The sequence below is a fragment of the Rhyacophila brunnea genome, unplaced genomic scaffold, assembly GCF_057557595.1.
Source record: "Rhyacophila brunnea isolate RB1 unplaced genomic scaffold, BYU_Rbru_1.0 scaffold_16, whole genome shotgun sequence".
Classification (NCBI taxonomy): domain Eukaryota; kingdom Metazoa; phylum Arthropoda; class Insecta; order Trichoptera; family Rhyacophilidae; genus Rhyacophila; species Rhyacophila brunnea.
Window position 1 is genome coordinate 6355037 of NW_028232816.1, and position 27585 is coordinate 6382621.

General features: G+C 30.0%; 1 protein-coding gene across 1 annotated transcript in view; it reads right to left on the reverse strand.

Annotated features, from left to right (window-relative positions):
• Positions 1 to 11636: 11636 nt before the first annotated feature.
• Positions 11637 to 27585, reverse strand: part of LOC147074277 (sodium/potassium/calcium exchanger Nckx30C-like) — a 207525-nt gene continuing 191576 nt past the window's right edge. Inside the window, exon 6 of the mRNA XM_085944073.1 lies at positions 11637 to 13875. Within this exon, the coding sequence (XP_085800199.1) occupies positions 13635 to 13875 (241 nt within the window). The 3' untranslated portion in view covers positions 11637 to 13634. The remainder of the gene's footprint in view (positions 13876 to 27585) is intronic.

A 27585-nucleotide genomic window follows, 5' to 3' on the forward strand; every position in this document is an offset into this window, starting at 1 on the left:
GATATTTGTATATTACAAAGGTACGGTTCAAAATATGTCAAGAGTTTAAATGTAAGATTTTAGAGAAAAATTCAATTTCAAGTAAAAAAATTGGATTTTTTTTATGAGCGCCAATTCAATCAATACTGAAATATATTGGAAGTCAATTTTTTATAAGGCAAGCGAGGCATACTATTGTAGTAGGAGAATTTATTAAAAGTGATTGAATTAAAATAAGTAGGTACGTTTTATAGTATTAGAAATTTAATAATTATTACAAAACATATGTTTATTGCCTCAAGATACAATATATATATATATATATATATAATAGGTATAATATTAGATATATATATATTGGGTTAAAAAAATAATGTAGAAATCTAATTTTTAATGATGATTTCGCATTGCGCGACAATTGACAATTAATTATAATAGCTGAAGATGTTTTAAAACTGTCCATATTTTTTTTAAAGGAAAGACTACTTGGAAAATATTAAGAACCGTTAGTGTGAGGGAAGATAAGTCATAATATACATTTAATTCTACCCACTAAGAAAACGCGTGCGTTATCCTATATAATTAGTTAATACATTCAACCGATGCGTCCGAAGCAGTTCAACAGGTTTCTTCACTAAGATTATTTTTTTATAACTATCATTTGAAAAGAAAACGTAAAAAATATTATCTGTTGAATATAATTTCTGTTGTTTGCAGGTAAGTTGCGATGTCACACGAAAAACGAGCACGAATTAGCACGAACGAGCATATCGAAGCATGTCCATTAGATTTTTTTTATTTTTTAAAAAAATCTGGTTTTGAAATGAAAAAAAAATAAATAGAAGAGTTTCATTTTGTCCTGGAACTTCTTGGAAACATTCAAGCGTTCGCCAATATTTGGCTTCATCAAATAAACTCATGTAATTCGAGCATTACCAAACGCTTCAGTACTAAATGTAGCGCCTCTATCCAAGTTTAAAATTTGTAAAATGATTCGAACATGTCAAAATTACCATAATGAATATATGAGCAAATGCGAAAAATTAATTCCGCTGAATTACTAAATTTTAAACGAAAACATAAAAATATTGTCCATAATTTAATCTTGTGCTGTTTTTTTTTTTTTTTTAAATTTCGAACATATATTTTGTACCTCAAATTCAGTATGTAGTATGTACAATTTTGTAGAAAAGGATATACAGATTACATATCTGAGGTGTCATAATTCAGAATAAATTTACTCTTTGAGTCTATTTATAACAGAAATATAAAATTCTTAAAACAAAAAAAAACGAAAGTTTGTAGACATCAAACAGCTGAAAGATCTTAAATTGTGTTTTTTCTGAAAGGAGTAATTTGGACATACTATATTTAAACTGGGTCTCATGGATGGATATTATTCTATACTTATATACAATTTTATATTTTACAGCATAATCAAATTATACCTTCTTTCCTGCATCCTACTTGTAACTGGGCCAAAAGTATCCATGCCGAAAAAGAAACGACATTTCAAAGTACATTATTTTGTGGCCAATTAGGTTTATAGTGTCACATACTAATTCTTTATTAATACCTCCCTAACTTGAAATCAGTAAACCTAATTTACAAATATGTTTTTATTAGTTAAATGTTTCAATCTTGGCGGTATTGACTTGTGTGTCCCTGATAACTATCTTAGAAATCGGGAGCATGGAGCATCAGTTGTTTGTTCTCCCAAGGAGTAAAACTAACCTGCCATTGGTGATGGCAATTGGGAGGGCAATAAATCTGTTCGACCAAATCGTTTCGGATGTTGATATATTCCACCTACGTGAGTATGAGTATGGGTGGGCATTGTTTTATAAATTCTTAGGCTCCACTTAGCTCATTCAGTATGCTTCCATGCTTTATAATTTTTTCTGGTCATAATTTATAATTCTTTATAATTCATACTGTTTTTGTGATACCGCATATATTTATTTCTTCTTTACATTATTTAATACTATTTTTTTAAATGTCATGTTGTGAACGTATTCAATTTATAATTTGTAATGTTCGCAGTATGTAAAAAAAATGAATTTGGATTAATGGTTAAGTAATATAGGACAGTTATCAATGCTCGAGTAGTCTCGATCGTTATTATTCGTGCTAATAAGTTGTAAGTGACATACGCCTCTTTTGTATTTCAAACTAAATCTACGTTCCTCGGGCTAATAATAATTATATTCACTGATAAAGCCGAGAGAGGTAAACAAATCAGCTCGACAAAAAGCACCAACGCCTGGTAAGACACTTTATTACGATTACATTTATCATATATATATGTATATAAATGTACTATTTGATCATCTGCATTATATATATATAAGCAATCATCGCTTTAAATTATTTAACTACTCATCTAGACAAGTGTGCTCGATTTTTTCATCGACTGAAATTTAAAAAAAGAATATATTCTTCGCAATTATAGTCATATCTCGACATACGTCCGTTCGCACACAAAATCAGTATTTTGTTTTGTAATATTGCAATAAAAACGTTATGATTCGTCCACAATTGTTGCATCTTTATTAATAGGAAATGACTATCAAAAAAAGAGTATCTATGTTACTTTAGTATCAATTTGTATATTTTTTAAATCGTGACTTACGTCGGTTTATTTGAGTTGTTGATTATGACTACTGTACACTAGACCCAGGTTTTATATTTGGCGAGTAAATTACCCAGTATTAGGTCGGATAAATAAGATTCCAGGAATTAGTTATATTTTTTCTGGTTAGATGTTATAATATTAGACATGTTGAAATTGTTAGATTGTTTTGAATAGGTAAGATAGTAGCACCTCCAAGTAACAGTACGTTTTAATATTTCTATTGTTTCTTAGTACAGAATTTTAGTAAATGTTCACGCCAAAAATGTCTGATCCTAATAAAATGTAATGGGCCTCCATAAAGTGAAGGTTTGTATTAACAGAATATTGTTTTTACGAAAAATGGATTATAATCCACTTGCTCAACCTAAAAGGTCCATATTCTGACTCAAACACAAATTGAAAGATAATCTGTATTTACCAGACCCAGGATTCGAATCTGGGATCCACAACACAATAATCCGCTTGGCCACCGTAGGTATAATTAATTGATTATTACTCATGAACATATTCCTCAAAATGGACATATTAATAATACTTTATGATTTCAGTGTATCTATACACATTTATGTAATGTAAAATCAATACATATTAATATCGGTGCATAAAATCCGTTAAAATTGTAGTAGGTCGCAACCATTTAAAGTTTATGAAATGCTGCAATAAAAGAAGAATCACTATCCCAAGTAAAATTTTGACAAGGTGCCTTAATGTGTCGAACGTTGGAGTAATATGTCGAGTTTTGGTGTGACTTTTCGCTAATTTTTCTCTACAATCAGTCTGATGAAAAAATCTTACACAACCTATGAATAAAATACACCTAATATGCTACAATATTGTTAATTTCGGTTTGCCGAGCACATCAATGAACATTATTTATGGACAGCAAAGCAGTAATGGTAAACTAAATTCGCGGACAGTGTTCTGCGATTTGAAAAGACAACCTTTCATATTATGGCAACCCAACTTCCTGGAGCTTGTATACATTTCGCTTGGACGCAACCTGCCAACACAATTTATTAGTATCATAATCTCAAACAATTAGTGTTACCAATATAAACAAAAATATTTTTTTAAAAATGAAACAGATTTTTTATTACAATAATGAAATGATCAAACTAACACAATGTGCGTAAACTTATAGTGTAAATTCTAGCATATTTTGTAGGTAAATTAGTACCACTTTTTGTTCAGGCATATTAATTTAGTCTGAGAAAATAATAATTTCTTAAAGAAAGTATTAAAATGAATACATTTTTTATTTTAAATTAAAGTTTTCTCCAAAAAAAGATAAGATACATAATATAAATATTTGAAACTACATAAAGCAAGTACAACAAAGTCTAAAACAATGAAAAAATAATGTTTTTGAAGAAATACATACATATAAAATTTAGTTTCAACATATTATTATGGTCGCAAGTTGGATGCAAAACTAGAACTCAATAATATTCCAATATCCATTTAATAAATAACATTTATTATTGATTATCTACATAAATTTAATAATCCAAATTGGAAATAAATATACTTTACCAGAGTGCAGTGAGAACTTTAGTTTTAATTGCTTCATAATTCATGTTTTATTTAAAAATATGTAATTTGTTTAAAAAATAATTGACATAACACATTTTTTATTTGTTGTGCATAATATATAATAATAAATAATCTAAATATAAAAAATACTTATAATATGGTACATGATAAACTAGATAATAGGTGTTTATACTGGTAACACTTAATACATGTTTTAATATTTTTGTAAGAATATAATCATTATTTTAACCATCAATTTATGATTTATGTAGCATTGTAAAATATCTTGCTTAATGCCTGGTATTCGTATGTTAAAATCTGCGTTTCGTATCTTCAACATAGTTGCTATATATTATGGTCGGAAAAACAAATAATTAACGGACACGATTGACCAATTCTTAGTTTTTCATCATCCATATGAAAGATATGAAACGCCTCTCTTCAATGTCAGTATAGTATAACTATGCAGTAATGATACAGAACAAAAACAGATAATGTTGCATCACATTGTATCACCGGAAAATATGCATCGTGAGACGGTACGTGAATATGCAACACATTGATACCGGCCTATCAAGATTTGTTAATTTTAGGTGGGTATTTTTTTCAAAAATAATTAGCCACATGTGATGTTGTAGTAATGGAGTTCTACCAAAATTTGATAATAATAATAATAATATTTATTACATTTTGAAAGGGGCACAGTTGGCGGGTATGCAGTCCGCGCATTTACAAATATGAGCCCACTCAAAACACAGCAGTTCTAAGACGTAAGCGCGCCCATACTTGTAAATTATTGTATAATTAAAAATCAGTGTTTCTCAACCTTTCGGGGCCGATTTATTGTTATTCTACGGGTAACCGCCCTTTCACCGCCTTACAGGTTAAACCGTCAAATTGACATAATATTTATAATTTAATGAACAGTAGTCGAAGTATATGAATACACACTACTCGAAGATTAGTAATGTAGTAGTAGTAATAAAGGTTGTAAGTAAACTATAATTTTATACGTTTATATAGTTAGTTTTACTAGAGAAAAAGCCTTTACAATGTGCTTATTACACATCTAGGTAATATATAGTTTATAGAAAAGATTTATAATAATGAACCACTTATTACCAACCACACCTCGCGGGCCGCTTTTTATCGGGCACCACAGGTTGGGAAACACTGCTCTATATATTTATTTATTTATTTATATTCAATATGGTGACACACTGAATTGTGTGTTCGTATGTGCGCCTTAATAGAGTATCCAAAATAAGACTGCAACGGAGTTAATTTATATATTTAATTATCATGTAATCAACTTTATTTTTTCTAAGGGAAGATTTAGTGTTTTTTATGGTTTTAAAATCAGCGTATTTGCAACCAATGTTTTTTTTTTGCTAATCCTATTTAAAAACAGTACTCGTATAGTATTTTTTGTGTAACATATTAATTAAAATAATACTATTTTATTAATTGTTATATTATCACACTCCATTGCAGCCAAAATACAATAATAGTATGTATATGTTTAAATATAATCGTGAATGCACATATAAATATATGTAAATATATTTATATGTATACACACATTGATAAAATTAATTATAATATAATTATTTTTATGATAATAATCCTCTTTATAAAAAAACAATTCTCTAGTAACAATGGACTAACTAGTTAGTATCATTTTTTCATATATATATATTTATATATAATCTCTTATTAAATATTAGAGAAGAATGGAATAAATATTTCATCTGGGTAAGAAGAAATGCAAAAAATATCATATCCTTCACAACCTAAAGGGGTCGACTTCCCATTTTAGTGGCATTTATAATATATAGCACATCATTCCATGCCACTTACGCCAGGACTCAATGTAACTATATTTCTTTAAATATGTATATATATGAAAATTTATTAAGGTATATATTTCTTTATCAAGGTATATAATATATATATGTAAGGAATATAGCCAAAGCTGAGGAAATTGATATAAAAACTAGTCGGAGGAACGGTAATATAAATTTTTTTTTATTCTCTCGGTCCCCGTAAACATTGATTGAAACGATTTCTACTTTTCTACATTTGGAGGTCAATAAATATATGGAATTTGTAATATTTAATTACAATGTTGTCTGGTGTTATTTACTCGTATATATTATATCTAAATTATAATATAGTATAATATTAATATATTACATATATTGAAATGAAAACAAATATTTAAGTATATATGATACATATTCTGAATATATTATATTGAAAAGCTTTTGAATAATGTAATATAAAATATACTCTGAATTCATATATGCCATGAATGGCATATCAATTTATGAAGCATTCAAAATTGATACGATATATCAATCAAATAGGCTTATTAGTAGCAGATTGAAAGATGTATACATATATATATATATATATAAATCTGCATTTAAATACGATTTTAAAGACGCCGAATCTGACATTATGCCAGATTTATTTGAATATACTAAGAATTAAAAAAATAATATAAAATACTATATAATATTTTAATCAAAATAGTATCGTTTTGCATTAATATATATATATATATATTATAATTTTATAAAACTATTAACAAGCGTTATAAATATATTGAAATGCCAAGTTAAATATTATAAAATTTATGCATACAGTTATAAATTCAATAGTATTGATAAGAGATTTTACCACAGTATACAACAATGTAGTCAAATACAAAACAATCCCACCTATTTAATGACCACCCTAATATATTTTTATATGGGATATTGTGCCGCCCTTCGGGTCTATATTTCGACTTTCACTCAAACTTTTCAAATAATTATGCGCGGAGGGAAAAAGCCATAAAGTTGATTACACTTCCAGTGGGTGTTGTTTATCATAACGACATCTATACTCATTATTGTATTACAATAATAATGATAACATTCAAAAATTGTGCCATTATAATATATTACAATTTCAATAGTAACCGAAGTCATTTTGTTTAAGATATGACAGTTACATTTTCTTTATAATACCATGTAATTAAAAAAATAATATACATGTGGGTCAAATTATAAGACATATATAGCTTATCTATCTAGTGAAAGCCAGCGGCAAACAATTTTTGAAAATAGTCAATATACCGGATTATTTGTTAAGTTAGATTAGGTTAGTCATGTTAGTTAGCAATCATTCTTGAATTCATGAATTTTGCTAAAATCGGCTATGAAAATTGTTACTTGGCTTCCAATAAACCAGTAGTACCAAATATATTAATGTTGACATAAATACATACTATGTTTAATTAATTAGTCATATCTTAATACAATCGACTAACGGTGTTTGATAGAAATTGAATTTTAATTCTAATCAATGATTTTTTTTATACTATCCCATACCGGCTTTGATTCATTCAATGCCAAGATAGTTTCTCTATTTATATTGAAAAACTTTTATCTAAGAATTATATCAGTTGTAAATTTACAATAGGCAGATAGTGAATGACAATTGTAAACAAATATTAATAAGAATATTTATCATAAATTACTATTCATATTGTGATAAAATACTATTGCCCCCCAGTTTTATGAATTAATTATTATAATAATATACAAAGCTCACTGGAAGACTTGCACTCAATCTATATTTTTCTATTACCCAGAGTACTTAAAACATTGTTCAAATGATAAAGAAAATTCGATGCATGTTAAAGGTAAAATGTTACTGTTTTTGTGAATTCTGTATTCTTATAATGAAATTTACGTCACGATAAAATACTTTATTGTATGTAAGATAATACATGTAAAACTTGAATTGAATCCCAACAACTTTACTGTCGTATTAACTGTACAGCTCTAACATTGTGTTTAAACTTTATACATTTTATCAACATTATCTTAAGCTATAGAAAATATTATAATGGTATTTTTTTCTTAACGATTATTATCTAATATTTTAGCGGGATTCCCATTGTTGGTCTTTTATAAAAGGGCGTAAGTAGTAACAAATTACTACGTTCCATGGCTTTTCTCTCCGCACATGATTTTTTTACAGTATGTCAAACGCTAATTCCTAAATCACATAAATGATATGTTTCCCGAAAGAGCGATAAATGTACCCTCGGGTAAACCGTCACATCTCTAAATACTTGCATTATATACTTTATGATGTCTAAACTCTAGCCCAGAGGTGGTGAATGGAGTGTATTATGTACCATGAAAAACATACAGTAAATTATAATAATAATAAAATAAAAAACAGAAAATTCCAGAATTTTGTTAACCAGGCATTATTTACTTTTAGTCATCATCAACATAATTAAATTCATATACAATATCGACGCAGTTAAAATAAATCTTTATATTTCAATTATTATCAGTGTGCATAATGTAACCACAATCAAGCATAAACTCAATTAAATTAATTACAATTTTAATATGAATTCTGTCTTGTTTCAGTTTTAAGTAAAACAATCTTCTAAACAAACAACTCGATAATATCCAACCATTTTTACTAAAATCCGAACAAATGAACAAAAAGCTGTATCGTTACTGTAATAAAAAGTAGTTATATCAGACTAGAAAAAAATAATATTTTGAAATCACTTAACTTTTTCAATGTATTTAGTATTTTACAACGTTTTTCTTAGCTCGTATACTTATTTGTCCGGTACAAATCTTGCAATTGATTTTTAACTAACTTCCCGACTAGCTAGACATTTTAAACTTTTAGAATATATCAGAACACGATGCCAATGCATTGCTTTAATACTTTTAGCCATCTTTGAGTAGAATTGACTTCATTTTCAGTTAATTCTGTTTTATATGAAAAGTTATTTCGACACCATTATTGGTTGCTAAGCGGATGATCCTAGCAACTAAATTATTAATATATACGTGCGTTACTATAGAAATCAAAATGAAATGTCAATATGACATTTCAGTATTCTATGATTGTTTAAGCTAGTCAAGCCAAGTTTATATGATTCAACAGAAAATTTAAAAACGTTGTATAGAAATAGTTCTTTTTATCTTGTAATTATTTTATTAATTGTTGCACTTATATGTTTTCATTTTAATACAATAGGAAAAAAAATGAAACGATCTACGGATTGACAAAATTATGTAATCATATTTATTATGACCTAACCGGGAATAAAACCCAGAATCTTCAGCATAATAAACAAGTGCCTCATGTATTGAAGTACGAGGTTTGTAAAAACATTACACATATTGCGTTTAAAATGGTATATAGATATCGTCAGTTTGATAAATATAACAATTCAAACGATTATAAAAATCTTTATATACTTGTAAGAGTAGATACTATATTTATAATTTCGTTATAATCGAGTTCTGTTAAGAATCCATTGATATGTAGAATAATTATTTTTTCTTAGTAGAGTTTGAATTAACGAAATTTCTGAATTATATAAAATATACTGGAAATTATTCAGTGGTGTCGTTGCATTTTTAACATAAAACATATTTTAATTAACTATTTCTTTTATTCAACGAATAATTCACAAGATTTAAGAATGTACCATTCTAATTATTGAACATACATAATTCTGAAAACACTTATGAGAAACTATAGACAATAGAAAAAAATCTTTTTCGAAAAAAGTAAGATACCCGGCAGGAATCGAACCTGCGTCTCTTGGGTATCGCGCCCTGTGCATTACCACTATGCCACGACTGCCATGCTTAATTGCGACAAATTTTAACTATTGGCTTTTATTAATACGTACTGACTAGTGCTCTCCAAATTGAGTTTCGGTAGGTGATCGATTTTTGTTACTACCTACATTACTTAATAAGCGACGTCACGGATCTCTCCAATATTTTCTGTTGCAACTTACTTGAACTTGCTAATAATTTTAATTAACTATTTATTTTATTCAACGAATAATTCACAAGTGTTTTCAGAATTACGTATGTTCAAAAACATATTTATTTGTAAAATAAAGCGTAGATGACAAAAAAGAAAATAAAAATAAAAATTACCCATTGGCGTAAATAATGGCTGGATATTTTCACGAATCCAGGTTAAAATAATTATTACAATGAAAGTTATCCGACATTGAAAGCGATATGAAAGAAAAATGAAGGCTTCGATCGATTTTAATAACGTGGCCAATTGTTTCGATTACGGAATTGTTTAATTATTGATGCGTTTTATCATTTGGCCGCATTGACTTTACACCTTTTGTCATTAATATTAAATTATTTCAGAGGAATCGGCTCTACCGGCGGGCATTAAAATATTTAATGCCTTCAACGATAACTTTTTTATCGTTATGGATTTATTGATGTCGGAATTAACCCGCCACTGGATGGAATTTTATAACATACAAAAACTATAACAAAACAGTAAAAAATTAGATTTTATATTCTAGTAATTTTATAATATAGGCGCGTTGCAGTAGCGAAGGGTCAAGGTAGGCTGTTAAGACCCGCTATAAATAGTGCACATTAAACTTTGTTGGTCATACGTATTTGTTTTTATTGAACTGAGAATCAATTAAACATTAAACTCTGCCTAACCAAACCATACTTATTGTTTTGGTGTACTTTGTGCGATACGAAAAAAATGTGCACACTTTTTCATTAATACTTATTTGTTTTAGTTGGATTAAGAATACATAATATTACACATATTGTTACCTATTTTTTTAAATTCATTAAGCCCTGTCTAAACCAAACTATAATAGATAAAAAAATATTATTATATCTATAAAATATCCAAAGTTATGTATGATTTAATTGCATAAATTTAGATATGTTATAGAGTATTTTTTTTACTATTAGGTATCTATTATGGCTCGGTTTTTGCAGTTTTTAATTTAATTTTAAAAACTACCCAACAACGTCTGTAAATTGTAGTCTTATTTCAATGAAAACATAATGCGTACGACTGACAAAATTTGTACTGTTTATGACGGATTTTAACAGCTTACCTTCACCCTTCGCCACTGGCATGTTGTATATTGTTAACTGTTGTGAGACTCACTGTAGTAAAACAATATGCAACAATTATTAGGGATGTCAACAAATTATAGATATTTTCTTTCTAAATGACGTTCCTCATTACACCTCTATAATAGACAATAACCTCATACACTTATACTTTTTTTTGACATATATCATGACGTAACGAATTAAAAGCTTCCTTAAAAGTTATCAACAATCCAAAAAGAACTTTCGAAGATCTTGATTATGAATTGCGTGTACTAAATAAAGGTATTCCTGATGTAACTTAAATAGTTAAAACTGTATACATAATGAATTAATTAAATGATCCCTAACAATCAAATCTGACTTTTATCGTACCCAGTCCTAAAAGGTCATATTCCGAAGCACTAAATCTGGAGTTTTTTTAAAACTATCAATGTCGTAGAAGTAACTATCCAAGACTTGTACAATTATAATTTTAAAATAAAATAGCTATGACAGTAAGTAACCTAAGAAAGACGTTAATCGATTTCGCCATTTTCTTTTTTTATTTTCAAACAATGCTGTTAAAACATAGAATCGAATTTTTTAAAAATAAATATCATTATTCTTTGTTCTGGAATCACTTTCAAGCCTTGTCATGTATATATGTACATGTCACACCGATAATAAGAAATAAACAGAATTCATACGAAACATAATTTACTATATGCCAGATAGTTTACGATTGACATAAAAAAATTAACTGTCCAGCATTTCTACAATTAAAATTTTGATATATTTTATGCAGTGTTATAAAAAACAAATCGTCACCACGTTTCTAATTTTCCGTAAGAGATTTAAAAAAAAAGTCTATTGCCAACATGGCAGAACAAAAATCACAAATTTGTATTTTGGTTTATTTACAGTAGGCATCGCTATACATTGATCCGGTGACTTACGTTTTTGTTGCTCGGAATGTTTGGATATACATTTATATATATGTGAACGAGGCCCACACTGCCAGAGCCGCTACTCCCATAGTAATATGTGAAAAATAAAGTCATGTTTAAGTTTGATTATATAAAAAAAGTAGATTGGCGATACCTACATATTTAAACTGATCTTTAATCAGATTGTTAGCATTATTAACAAGGGACCGCCTAAAATTTTTAAAATAATGTGTTAACACCAGATTAGCACCGGAGTACCGAATTTTAAGTCTCTGGGTATATGGGATATTGGCGAAAAGGCTTTTCTAGGTTGTTCTATATCACACTTTTAAGCAAAATGACTTTTCAATGCCAGGTTGTTCTATTTTCAGAACTCTGTTTAACCTATTAGTCAGAATATAAAAACATATGAACGGGTTTGTCGATAATGTCGAAAATAAGTTAATTTTTTATATGCAGAACACAGTTTTTAATATATTATATAGGTTGTGCAATTATTTCAATATGAACTATCAAAATATTACTCTACTGCGATTTTTACTGAAAGTGACATAGAACAACCTGGGAATCAAGCAGCGATATTATATACTAGATCAGGGTTGGCGAACCTTTTTATGTACGCGTCTCAAAATTTCCCAAATATTATTGTTCAACTCTCGTGCCGAGCATTTTTTCACGAGGAAAAAATAGTTTTTAAAAATTCTATTAAAAAAAATGTTGATGTTCTAAATAACACTCCCAGAACATATCAGACATATAGATTTATCACTTTCAATTCAATTACGCCATACTTTTCGGTCGACTCATCTCATCTCATTTCGTGCAGTCATTTTTGTGGGTAGAAATGAAATTGTTTGTTAATGTATTAATTAGTTTTGTTCTTATCGCACAAATTGACATGAGAATTGATGCGATCAGATGAGGCATTATCTAGCTAAAGTGGTCTCAAGCATTGAAATCGATCAAAATTAGAGGTTCGCGGCGCGGCACTCCCCGCCGCCTTATGAGGTTAGTGTGATAATAATATATGTGACGCATAAAGTCTAAGGACTGACCAATTCCATATATATCCAATTATATATTAAAATTAAACGTCATGCTTATTCTTGAAGAGTATTTGTCTGCTATTTTTATGCAATGCGATCTGTCATTTTATTATAGGTATATTTTTCTCTTTAAACGCGTGCCATGAAAAATCATCTCGCGTACCAGCAGTGGAACGCTTGCCATAGGTTCGCCACCCCTGTATTAGATATTATATGAATAAAAAGTATGCTGAAGAATCAATACAACGAATAGTCATTGGATACCTTGAAAAATAGTTACCAAAAGTAAAGTACAAAAAAATGGTTTATTAAATTATGTCATGTATTTATATACTAAATCACAATTCACCACCCCTGAGCTAGGCCATGAAGGAGATAAAATGGGAAAAGGTTTCGACCTAAATTACAAATTTTGTTAGGGGCAGGTTGTTGCCCCGCGTTCCTACACTCTAGTCGACTTTTCACTATGTTAAATGTTTATTGCTTAGTGTGGGCGGCTGCCTAATGTACAAAATCATACAGGTACGTTTTGTCGATTCGCGTGTTTCGGTTGGTTGACGACGGCCATGGCGGGCTACACCGGGCAGACGACAAACTCGTACTCGAAGCCCAGGCTGACGGCCACGAAGACAAAGTAGAGCAGGAACATTGTGAAGCCCAGGCCCTTGTTCATCTTCCAGTGGAAGCAGGCGATCGACATGATCACGAACAGCAGCATCATGAAGAGGATGGCGATGCTGCACACCATGCCGACGGAGTTCACCTCCACGGGCTTGCCGTAGATGATTCCGTACAGTAGCCAAGGCACCGGAAGTCTGAAAATATACAAAAATAAATCTTTATAAAAATGAATTAACTTTTCCACAGTCGCCATAATAATACCAAATCGACCGTAGAAAGGAAAAAGAAACGTAATCCACACAAATCAAATTTTACAGCAGGTACAAAAACGTTTTTATTGTGGTTTTTGGTCAAAGTTAAAATACAAAATAGACATAACCGTGAAGTGCATGATAATTAATAATTTGGTTTTTATATCCCAAATCTGATATTAATTATTGAGTTGATTAAAGAAACCACAACAAAAATTATGGATAAGTCGTTTTTCCCACTTTACTTCACTAAATTTAGATAATAGATCAGCATTTTCTGCTTACATTCTTTGGACATAACGTGTATTTAGTCGTGTACAATGTTATTATTCAATAAAACCTATTTTGAAAAAATTGAGGCTTATGTCCTTTTTCCTTTCTAAAGTGGAAATAAAATACGTTATCATCAAGTGAAGGAGCTTTTTTGTCATTGAAAAATATTACTATGAGAATATTTTGCAAACTTTCAGTAAACTTTCAAAAATAATTTATTCTATTTAACTATTTTTTTATTCGACGAATAATTCACAAGATTTAAGAATGTAATATTCTAATTATTGAACATACATAATTTTGAAAACACTTCTGTGAAAATGTATTATTACCAATAGAAAAAATATTTTTTGAATAAAGTAAGACCTCAGGAATTGAACCTGCATCTCTTGGGTTTCGCGTCCGTACAGATAGTTATTTTTATTATACTTTAAAAACATACTGAAAATAAAATTCTACACGTGAACTATGGTTTAAGTATAGTATCATCATAATATCATACCAAAGGCGCCGCAGGCGACTTTTTATTATTAAAGCAAATTTATGATGTCTGTTTATCTCACTTAACTAGTCAACCCACCACCCCGACCCCCCCTAAGCCATGTCATCCCCCTCTTATGGGGGCGCCGTTGTAGCTGTATAAAAATGACAGAATCACCCTGGTTTTGAGAAAGTCACAATATATAATTATATATGAACGTTGGTCTACGAAGACTTGTACTATTTTACTGAAATGAACATATTAAATAATAATATTATGACCTTCAGTTTGCTGTTGCATATACTGTTTCGATTTAATTAAAAAAATATTTTCACCCAAAAAAGAAGCCAGAGAAAAAAAAATATTCACTTTATTTTTCAAGTTTCAGCCTCTGTCACTTCATCTACAGGTAAAGCAAAATATAGTGGAAAACCGACATTTTCTCGTTATTTTGTTTGTGTTACCAAAAAGTAGCAAAAAGGGGGATTTAAGATAGAGGGAGGGCTTGTCACATAGCAAACTTATCGTCAAACACAGACAAAGGTGATCTTTAGAGATTTGATAATGTTTATATTTTTGACAATGTCTGGGTTCAATGCACTACCTATAGATTGCATCAGAATAGTAGGAATATTTTGACTTTCCCAGTATTTAAATATAAAATATCTCATGAAAAATTTAATAAATAAACATATTTTCACCCTACCCTAAAATAGCCGTGCCTCTGAAAGCATAGCTAACCTCATAAACATTTATAATATTGTCACAAAGCAGTGACTTATTTCGATATTTATATAGTTAAATGGCAAATAAAATGCTTATTATGATCAAATATTTCCATTCTGCTTGGTAAACGATGTCATCTGATTTATATCTATCTATATTCAGTAGAAAAATGATAATGGTACAGAGAAAAAAGCCGTTGTTAATTAATTTTTTGGCACTAAATACATTTCATATTGATTCTAAGGAAATGTTATGAAAGAAAAATTCGATTGGTCTCAATATTAAGACGATACATCCAGTGAAAGGGCAAATAATTTTCAACTATAGGCGCGACAAAATTTTGGACTCGCTGGCATTCGGAGAGCGAACGTCGAGGTGTCAATACGTCAATTTATTTCGTGATGGCGACGGGGGTATTAATTCTTAAATCTTGTAAAGATGACTAAAAACGTTATCCATTTACTTGAAAGAGAAAACATGTCAATGAATATATTATTATTGTTATTAATAGAACATACGTTAAAATGCCCACCACCACCCGTCATATATGCACAGCCGTGGATATGCACGGCCGCTTTCTATGACGCTTTAAACGTGTCTGAAAGAAGTGATTTTAAGTGCTCATTCCGTCCCGAGACGGAGCCGCACGGGACTGATGATGCAACCATGCACCGTAGTGCTTAAAGAAGAAAGTTAAGAAAGATTTTTTTTTGTTTTTTGGACTGGCTCTGCTGTCCGCTGACGTTAAGCGCTTTGTGTATCCGCATACTGAGTGTCACGAATTGAAATGGATGAGTCTACAGAAGAGTCGGGATTATCCCGCTCCCCATACGACGCTGCAAATTTCTCAAATGCCGCAAAGTTGGCCTCGGTTGCTATCAGATCTCCATGACCAATTGGGCTCGTGTGAGGACGGACCCTGGCAAACAGCTCCGCTCGTTCGAATTCCATAAGTGGGCAATCGCAGAGGATGTGTTCAACATCTTGGTGGTCATATAAACAGTACATTAAATGGACGCATGTTGGATTTATATGAAAAATTATATTTCGTTCGGCATGCGTCATTTGCACTCGCGACCCGCAATCCGCGCATCGCCTAGCTACGATCTTTTTAGAGTATTTTAGACCATGCCTCAACTGAGGTATATATAGCCTTAACGGCCCACGTGCTCGTCGTAGGTCAAAATTGAGTTTTTATCGTATTTTCAAACCATGATCCTGGACACTCCTTAAACGTTGTAGATAATCTATTTATATAATTTTAAAGCCTTATTATCCTTTATATTCATTTTAAACATTTGATGACGCATAAAGTATTTTTGTTACATAAAATAGTATTCTTTTAAACCTCTCGCTCTAATGTTTTAGAATATAGTCATATTTCAGTACATAACTGTGCAGTGGTGTTAAGATTTTTTACATTTATTATTTTTTAAACTCATTTATAAAACCATTAGTATAATTTATTACGAGATAATTTTTGTAAAATATTCACGATAGAAAATTATATTGATAATCTCTGTGATCCCAAATTTGACAAGAATTAGGCATTTTATTATTCAAAAAATCGGCAAGATCAACACATTTGAAGATAATTCTAAAGATATTTATTATAAGCTATGTCTTTGACCATTCAAGTGTGATAAACATCTTATGAATAATGATTGCTTTATAATAATTATTGACCTAAGAATAAGGTACTGTTTTTTTGAAATACGTTATTTCTTTTGTCATTCCCCAGTGGTTAAGCTACAACATACGGCCGTAGCTATAAATTGACAAACTATAATTAAAGTAGGGAGTAAAATGATATTGACGCCCGTGTTTGAACATGTACCGTTCAAAAAAAATTAAAAAAAAATCGGTTAGGTACATGTTAAAACACGCGCGTTAACATAATTTTACTTCCTACTTTAATTATAGTTTGACAATTTATGGCTAGGGCCGTATGTTGTAGCTTAACCACTGGGGAATGACAAAAGAAATGGCGTATTTCAAAAAAACAGTACCTTATTCTTAGGTCAATAATTATTATAAAGCAATCATTATTCATAAAATTTTTATCACACTTGAATGGTCAAAGACATAGCTTATAATAAATATCTTTAGAATCATCTTCAAATGTGTTAATCTTGCCGATTTTTTGAATAATAAAATGCCTAATTCTTGTCAAATTTGGGATCACAGAGATTATCAATTTAATTTTTTATCGTGAATATTTCACAAAAATTATCTCGTAATAAACTATACTCATGGTTTTATAAATGCGTTTAAAAATTAATAAATGTAAAAAATCTTAACACCACTGCACAGTTATGTACCGAAATATGACTATATTCTAAAACATTAGAGCGAGAGGTTTAAAAGAATACTATTTTATGTAACAAAAATACTTTATGCAGTCATCAAATGTTTACAATAACTATAAAGGATAATAAGGCTTCAAAATTATATAAATAGATTATCTACAACGTTTAAGGAGTGTCCAGGAGCATGGTTTGAAAATACAATCAAAACTCAATTTTGACCTTCGACGAGCATGTCCCCCCTTAAGAGATTTGTTGTTTGATTTTTGTTCAACTACTTGGGGTTATATCGCAAATCTAATTAAGCATATTACTGAACATGCGTATTACATACAGAATATATAAAAATATTTTTTATTAAACAAAGTTAAATACAAATGGGTATGATAGATATTTCGAAGAATATAACTGCTGGGCATATCTGGTTATTTAATACTATCCACACCTGCGGGTCTATTCTATAAACAAGGCGACTATCGACCGCTAAAGTGATAAAGTGATAGTATTTATCACATATTTGTATTGAAGTATTATAATTGTTAAAATAAGTTAGCCATCTAAACAGTGAAAACTGTCTATCTCACTCTAAATTTTCTCACAGCCAAGAGAGGTGCTGTTAAAATATAGCACTTATTGCAACAATTACAACCAACTTTTTGTAATTGTTACAATAAGTGCTAATACTCTGATACAAACCTACCCTAAGTTTGATAATATTTATCACTTTATCACTTTAGCAGTCGATAAGACTTAGTATAGAATAGACCCACTGAAAGGTAAACGATATAGTAGTTAAATTTATATGAGTATGTGGTGATGTAAAGCACATAACCGAAAGAAATGGATTCATTTGTAAAGGCATTCATCCAGCAGTGAATTGATTGTAGCTGATGATGATATACATCAATAGCGAAGACTCTATACTAGGAGACTATTTAAAGCCTACCTTATTAATAAAATTAATTTTTAATTGCCTTCTGATATATTATTTAAATAATAACTTAACACGCAAATAATGTAAACATCTGAGGCTATGCGTATAAAAGCCTAACATGTTTATAGTGATATTATAGTTTTGTATAAGTTTAATCAATATTTTTTTCACGCTGGATTCGATGCAAAACGGTCCATTCAACAAAATACTGAGCCACAAAAAGAGTGTAAAATTTTCTAACCCTAGCTCAAATCGCCGTTGAGCATTATTTTGTTATATTTATTTTATTGTTTATTGTTTTTTTTCATGTAATATTTGTTATACAAGGTAAAATATAATATTTTTTGTTCGGTAAATACTGAACAAAATTCAAATATGGCTGCCCAAGGATTTTTTCAGTTACCTACCATAGTCTACCTACCTTTGATAGGCAGGTACCCTTAGTAACTGAATAATAATATTATCTATATGTAATATAACAAAAAAATACGGAATCAACTTTGTACATGGAAGTTGTATATGTGTTATTTAATTGTAAATAATTTCAAAGTTTAAGAAATGCCATTAACTTGATCCATCAATAAAAAAGCAATTTACGAAAATATTTCAATCAAAGGAAGCGTTGAAAAGTTTTTGACGATATACTAAAAAAGCCAAAACAGCTGATGACATGTTTTTATGTACTTCATAAAATTTAAGCAGAGGAAAATTTTACTGCTGAAAAAATCCAAATACGTACAAACTCTAAAGCAAAATAATAATATTTTCGTGGCAACGATTCCTTGCGTGTGTAGGTTTAATTTTTTATGCGTATGTACTTTCATATAAAAGTGATGTATTACCTAAATACTGATTGATATTTGAGAAATAAACTACATGCATTAATTTATTTTCATATTTAGAAAAATCCTTATTAATTTGTAGATATTGTAGAATAATAAAAAATTGACACATTCTTTACGTAGAAAGCATTTATTAGTAGTAGTTAGTGATTTTTTTTTTATTAACCATGTCATGTTTGTGGACGTATTAAATAGGTTAAATTTATAATTTTATTTATCATTTTACATTAATATCTACATAAGCACATACTTTCTTTTCTACTTTCTTGTTATATTGGTTGTTATTTGTAATTAAGTAATTTTTATCATTTGTATTTATTACCTATGTATTATGGTGCATTGGTTAATCACTGTACTGCCATAATACTATTTTTCTAAATAAATATATAAATTTGTCTAAAAAACCGTAACGCGGTGGTGTTAAATTTTTTATTGACTTCAAAGAAATATGTTACTTTTTTGCCGGTATGCAGATTCGAACTATGAATCTAACGATTGCCAATCGCGTTATTGAAATAACTGTAGTAAAAAGGTTATATAATATTAATAATGGTACATATTCTATTTATTCAATATTTCTTCTAATATTAAATTTGTATTGGTTACATCATTTTATACAGATCCCATTTAAATACCTGTGATTGAACCAAATCTGCGAAAAATCATTAAAATTCCATTGTACTATAATATATACAGTCAGTGCCAACGCCCGACATAATATGTTTTTTTTCAGCATAGCGTGGAGTGGGGGTTACTGCACAACAGTTGAAAGTCTCAAAATCATGTTATGGGATAATTGCAAAATTTAATATGCCCCCGAAAATCAGGCATATTGTTAATTTCTTTTTGATTTATCTGATGTTCAATATAACTTGATTTTTTTTCTAGCATACAATATAATCCGTTGTTAACTTTAAATACCTACATTATCGATATACAAACGTTTGACAGCAAGCCCACAATATTTGGTTCTAAGATGGACCATGAAAAATGGATGTTAGTCACTCAGTCCACACTACAGGTCCAAACGAACATTAAAAAAAAGAGCATGTGAATTTGCCAGAACCGTGATTTGAACTCGAGACCCACGGCACAATAAACCGACATCCTTGGGCATCGTGAGCGTCATATGAATTATATTTACAAAACTAACAAAAATATACACACAGCACCTTAGAACCGTTGATACCTAAGGGCTTTTTTCTAATATATAGGTAGATATGTTTCTAAGTTGTTCCAAATTATATATATAATATCATATATTACTAATTTATTGAAAAAATCGATTTGATACTTAGAATTGGGCCCATTATAAATTAAACGTCGAGATCTTGGACTTTATGGACAATTATATTATTAGGTACTCGTATTTCCTTTCCTCTATTTCTCAATACCTTAGCTCAGCGCTGTCCAACTTATTTTAGGCCGCGGGCCATTTTTTCTTTAGCAAACATTTCGGGGCCAAAGAGGATAGGTAAATGAAAAGTCAGTTAATGTCAATTCAAAAGTTATTTTTCCATACAAAAGAAATCAAAAATAACACATAACTAGAAATAATAAAAACAATAATACTATTAGGTTATTTAATTTTTTTTGTAAAAAAATTATTCATCATAAATGAAATACATTTACAAAACAAGATTGTACTTATGCGCACTTACAAGTTCTACAAGGAATGACGTTTGGCAAAATTTTTCCCGACGAATAAAACTAATTAGTCATATTTATTTATTTGTAACGCAATATTTTAATTCTCATCAACAAATTTATGTTTTTTTCAAGCTGGAAAAATTAAGCAGTATATTTCTTTGTTTCGATAAAGTATTTTTAGTATTTAGTATTATAATTAAATGTTTTCATATTTTAATGTATGATGGGTAATTCTCTCCCCAATGTTTGATGAAAAATTTGCTGTACAGCTCGCGGGCCATAAATACAGTTGTCAAATTAGACCGAAAAATACGTTATGGTTGCAAAAGGTCGGGTAGAAGATTTTTTTTTCTATTTGTATATATGGTAATGAGTGACAAGAAAACGAGTTTTGCTAATTCGGATGACTTCGGCACAACTTTTGACGGGCAAAAAACCGCAAAATTTTGGGTGTTTTTTTTTGGTTTTTCGGTTATATCTCAAAAACGGTTGGTCGTAGCAAAAATATTTTAATATTCAAAATTAAGGCTTATTACATTTCCTAAAATGTTTATGTAATATGTAGTATGTTTATGAAAGTACTTTCTTGTGCATGCAAGAAGGGGTGCAGTAAAGCATGTACCTGTCGAAACTGTTCGTCAATTTACAAGAACTGCAGTGGAGTAAATTGTGAAAATGTAGCAGATATTTCTGGATTGGAGGAAGAAGACGCTGAAGAAGATGACTTTTATACTCAAACAGAACTTCCCAGTAATGAACAGGTAATGGATGATATGAAATTAATATATATATATCATATCTCTCCATTCTTTTCAAATTAATGGAATATATATAGTTTTGTAGGATAATGATCCCGACGTGGGAGCTGCATTGCAAGACTTTGACGACGTAAAACCTTTGCCTACTCCACCTCACCAAAGCGGCAGAAACGGTTAAAAAATTAAGATGTTTGGTGAATATTATTATTCTGTACATATTAACATTTGTTTTGCAATCATTGCTTAAACTATGAATATACTTTATTTGTAAGATCTTAAGTTTAGATTAGTATTTCTTCTCATTAAAGTTTGATTTTTACTAAAACGCGTGTTTTCAACAGAAAATATCTCATAAACGGTTAAAAATAGAAAAAAAAGTGTTATATAAATATTTTTAGTAAATTTAATAAGCTTTAATTCTGTGTAAAACAATATTTTTGTACGACTAACTGTTTTTGAGATATAAGCGAAAAACCAAAAAAACACCCAAAATTTTGCGGTTTTTTGCCCGCCAAAAGTTGTGCCGAAGTCATCCGAATTGGCAAAATTCGTTTTTTTATCACTCATTACCATATATATAAAAATATCTTCTACCCTACCTTTTGTAACCATAAAGTACAGATTGACTGGACTAGGCCGCCAGTTGGACAGCGCTGCCTTAGCTTATAATAAAACAAATGTTAAGCCGGTTTCTGAGACTTTATTGGCAGTAAAATCTTTGTCTGACTGTGCGTTTGTTGCTCTTCATCTTTTCTTAGGCTTGGGTGATCAGTTATTTGTGGAAATGTGATCGAAGTATGTCAAATAACATAAGCAGTCTCGTCATTATAATTAAAATATAAATGATTTTAAACAGTTATAAGTTTTTAGAAATCATAATTATTGAAACATATTTTTAGCATCTAAAAAAATATCATTATACTTCATTACACTCTCGTTTTATAGCTGATATTATACTATAATAAGTAATAAACAATAATAAAAACTGCACCACTGTAGTGTGCACTTTATCGTAGACCTTTTTAAGGAATACGATAAAGTACACCGGTTTCATCGAAATAGATACTTACCAATATATATTAGTATTCAAATCGACGCATTCTTTAGCTATTGAATATTGTTACTTTATATAATACATTAGTTATGATATTTTTGTTAGGTAAATATTACAATTATATTGACAGGTATTTTTTTCACTTTATCTTTTTATTTTGACCATGTCCGATCCTAATAGGATCATATGGACTTTCACATGGTGGAGGTTTGTATTAACAGAAATTTGTTTTGACGAGAAATGAATGTTATCCACATGCTCAACCATGAGGTCAATACTCTGACTTCAAATGCAAACTGAAAAACGATATGTGTATTTTCCAGACCCAAGATGAACTCGGGACACACGACAGTGAAAGCCGACGCTTAAGTCGCTCGCCCATTGTGGGCGTTACATAATATGGTTTTATTCAACGGATATTTGTTATAAAATCAAGTATCTCAAAACTTGCAAATATTAATATGTCATTAATTTTTTTTTTTTTTTTTTAATTATTAATAACCATGTCCTTGCTTTTTCGTACAAGGTGGTTGTTAGTAATTTTGAACAATCACAAACACCCAGGCTTTGAGAAAAACACATAAATGTTTTTGTCATGACCGGGAATCGAACCCAGGAACTCTCGGGTGGAAGGCGAGAGCCTTACCAACTTCACCACGAGAGCCGCCTGTAGTTGTTTGTAAATGAATCTGATACATATTTTATTAAGAATACACGGAAGTATATTTGGATGTTATCCTTATTGTTTTACTAGTGAAGATCGACTAAGTATGTATATAATTTAGATATATTTCACATTGTAGTTTTATGATATATTATAATTGTTATTGGTTAATTAGTTTTACATCTCTTTCGGATGAATACGTAAGTTTATGTCAACTGTTCGGTGACGAGTGACTTGGCTATCGATCAAAGACAGATAGTTTTCTTTTCTTGTCAATGTATGTTACTATAATATTATAATACTAATGTCAATTATCCGAGTATTGTAAAATATACGCTGGATATAATATAATGATTGTGTTACGGAAAATCCAATCGCAAACCAAAAGATAAAAATAAACTGACCTGCGCATCAGAAAGGCTGTGTGTGAAAAATGGTTCGGAGATAAATTATTTGGGCCCGCCAGAAAATTTGCAATCACCAGCCATAAACGAGAGAGATAAAACTGGAGAAGAAAAGAGGAAAGAATAAGGCCGTTGAGCCGCGCAGCTCTTTAAGAATTTCTGGATTTTTCTCGCGTCCCAAGCCCCGGGAATGAGGAGGAATTTGTACCTACATTCTACAGGAAGACTATAAAGCAAATATTATACTTGTTTTTACAAATAATTAATTTTTCAAAATAACTAATAATATTATATTATGTTATATACGATTTATTAAAGGTTGGAAAAATAAATATTATGTCGGTTTTATTCTGCAGTATATTTTTTTATTCGATAAACAAAATAAGTAATATTCCTCATTAAATACTTGATAGTTCGCCATTTTATTCACGTTAAATACAAAAATAAAACACAGTTTATAAGCTATACAAGTCGTCGTCTAATAGTTTTTGAGTTATAACGAAACAAACAATAATTATTGATCATAGAAATAATTAAAATACTCGAGAAATGTAAAAAACTTAAAAGAAATATTTTTTTTTCGTGATTAGTGGGTACGTTGGTAGCACTGGAAAAGTGATGGTTATGAGTTCAACACCCATTAATCGCAATTCTTTCTTTTTGGTACACTTCTGTGGGTCAATTCTATGTACAAGGTGGCTATTGGCGGTTACCGATGGTATTTTATCATATTTATGTATTGAGACAGTGAATTGTTTCAATAAGTTAACCGTCTAAATTGTCAAAAAGTGCTATGTTTCAACAGTCCCTCTCTTGGCTGTGATAACTTTTTGAGCAAGATAGTGCTATAAAATGGTTGTTGTATGATAAAGTTACCTAATTGTGAGGTTAGGTTAGGTTAAGTTACCAATGTTGTATGCATGTGTGTTTGTATATGTATACAGTTACCTAAATGGATGGATGAGCTTGGATTTAAGAAAGTAAAGCTAGGTCGTGAAAACTTGTATTCGCTCGTGTCACGGACATGACTTCCGGTGCCGCTGTCAAATATTGTGAAATAAGAATCAATAAAGAATTGAAACATAACCTGGACGCCATCTTCTAATTAAATCGAGGAATAAATGTGTCGCTAGATTTCATAATCAGCCAAGTCCATAATAGATGAATAGGAGAAAAACAGCTTTTTGTTTTCTCAAATACACAGTCACAAGGGTGAAAGTTTATATTATTTCGAGTATAGAATATTTAAAATTAATAAATTCCACATTTTGATAATACAGAAATGTTAGAAAGCAGTAGTTCTTCAGCAATTCACAAAAAAAGTCAAAAATACCTAAAGGTGGACTTGGCTGATTTTAAAATGTAGCGACACAAATAACAAATTATAATATGTAGTTATAGCAAGATGTAAATAAAAGTCGCTTGATATTTCAACGTTATATAATATATTATAAATTATAACATAACAAATAATAATATGTAATACGATCATTGAGTCCAGCGAGTGTTGCCAGTAATTGGCGAAGGAATACATTTAGTTTACCAGAGCCGCGCATGAGAACCACTAATCTAGAGTTATTCATAAAGTTTATGAAAGAATCTCTGTAGAGATTCGACCCCTGAGCCGCCCCCAGAGATAGTAGCGAATAAGGTCAAGAGGGACGCAGATTGGCAGAGTGTGACCGTCTGGAGAGAGACAACTGAGGATAAAGATACGTAGGAGACGGTTGTGTAAGTTGGTTATGTACCTGAATGGTCTGTAGCGCCAGTTTGAGTACGTAATAATATTTTACCTTTATGTAGAAAAGGATATTGGTAATAAATGAAGCCTTAATCCATAAAATCTTAGTTTGTAAACACACATGAACATTATGTACGAGTATATTTAATTAACGAAATAAAAGATCTTTGGTATCCCTCAAAAGGTGAAACACCGTCTTCAGCCCTCTTGTGTCTCCAGCAGTGGCGATGGGTGGAGGTAGGCTGTTAAGATCCGCCATAAATAGTGTATGTATACTAATTTTTCTCAATCATTCGTATTTGTTGTCATTGAACTATGTCACTATGAACTATATCAATCATACATAATTTTGAATATTTTATAGATAGAATAATATTTTTTTATCTATTATAGTTTGGTTTAGACAGGACTTAATGAATTAAAAAAAAAAACAAAGAACTACAGATGTAATAATAATATGTTTTCCTAATTCAACGAAAATAAAATTTGTTGGACATTATGTCATATGCCTTCCGGGTACAGAAATAAATATGAATGAAAAAGTGTGCACAATTTTGTCGGATAGCCCAAACTATACTAAAACTATTATGGTTTGGTTAATAGGGTTTAATTGATTTAAAAAAAACTAACCAACACCATCTGTAAATTGTAGTAGTAGTTCAATAAAAACAAATACGTATGACTAACAAAGTTTAATGTGCACTATTTATGTCTGATCTTGGCAGCCTACCTCCACCTTTTGCCACTGGTATCCAGAATAAATTATGTAGCAATGCCAGATTGAGACGAATCGATTAAACTTGGAGAAGTCTTCATTCGATAGTGAATTGATTAAGGCTGATGATTATTCTGATGGTTATACCTGGATTGGTCGGAACACCCTGTATTCAGATGTATATAAAATATACCGATGTTATATTAAATTGCCTAAATATCTTCAGCTATTTGCAGTTTAATGCTGGAAAGTTCTGTCTTTTATTTCCACTTAGGTGGCATTAAGTTCGGGAACCTATAGTGTCTTAGGTTAGAATATAATATATCTTGCAATCCAGCGAAATAAAAAATGTCTTCCGCGAGACGCTGAGGAATCTTTATGCGCCTTTTTAAATGAAAAAAGGAAAATAAAATAAAAACCGAATTTAAAATTTCATCGCGAAGATTATATTATTATTATAAAAGAATGAGATTTTAAATTCAAACCTTATTTTACATTTAAAATGTATTCGGTGAGAGAAAAAAAGTAAAAGGTGAATGTCAGTTAAGATATCTCAATATCTAAATATAATATTTATTTATTTAAGAATACAAAACATTGTGGACATAACAAATTTAAATTCAAGACGCGCACAATATGAGATTTACATTATAACAAATATTACAATACAGAATATAATAATAATAACAGAAAAACAAATTAAATCAAAATATACTAAGTACAATTTAATACAGAAAAATAAAATTTTGAAAATAAAATGAAAAGTACATCAATGAAAATGTTTATATCTTTAGGGAGCGCATTTACGAATCTTGCACCCCTCGCTAATGGTGCCTGATAGGCTTGACACGAGGAAACGGTTCCGATCCAGAATAAATCATGGCTGCAACCACGTAGGTAATTGGCAGGCGCGTGTAAATTCAAATTTATTAGGACACCAGGAATGGAAACCATCCCTCGTGCTAACAATCAAAAGTGTTTCAAGAGAAGAAGAGACCTACGAGATTCAAGAGAGTGAAAAGTAAGCATGCCTTGTAGAAAGGCAGTCGGAAAATAATCATTAATTTGACGAATTATTGAAAGGAAAATAGTTAAATGTCTTAAA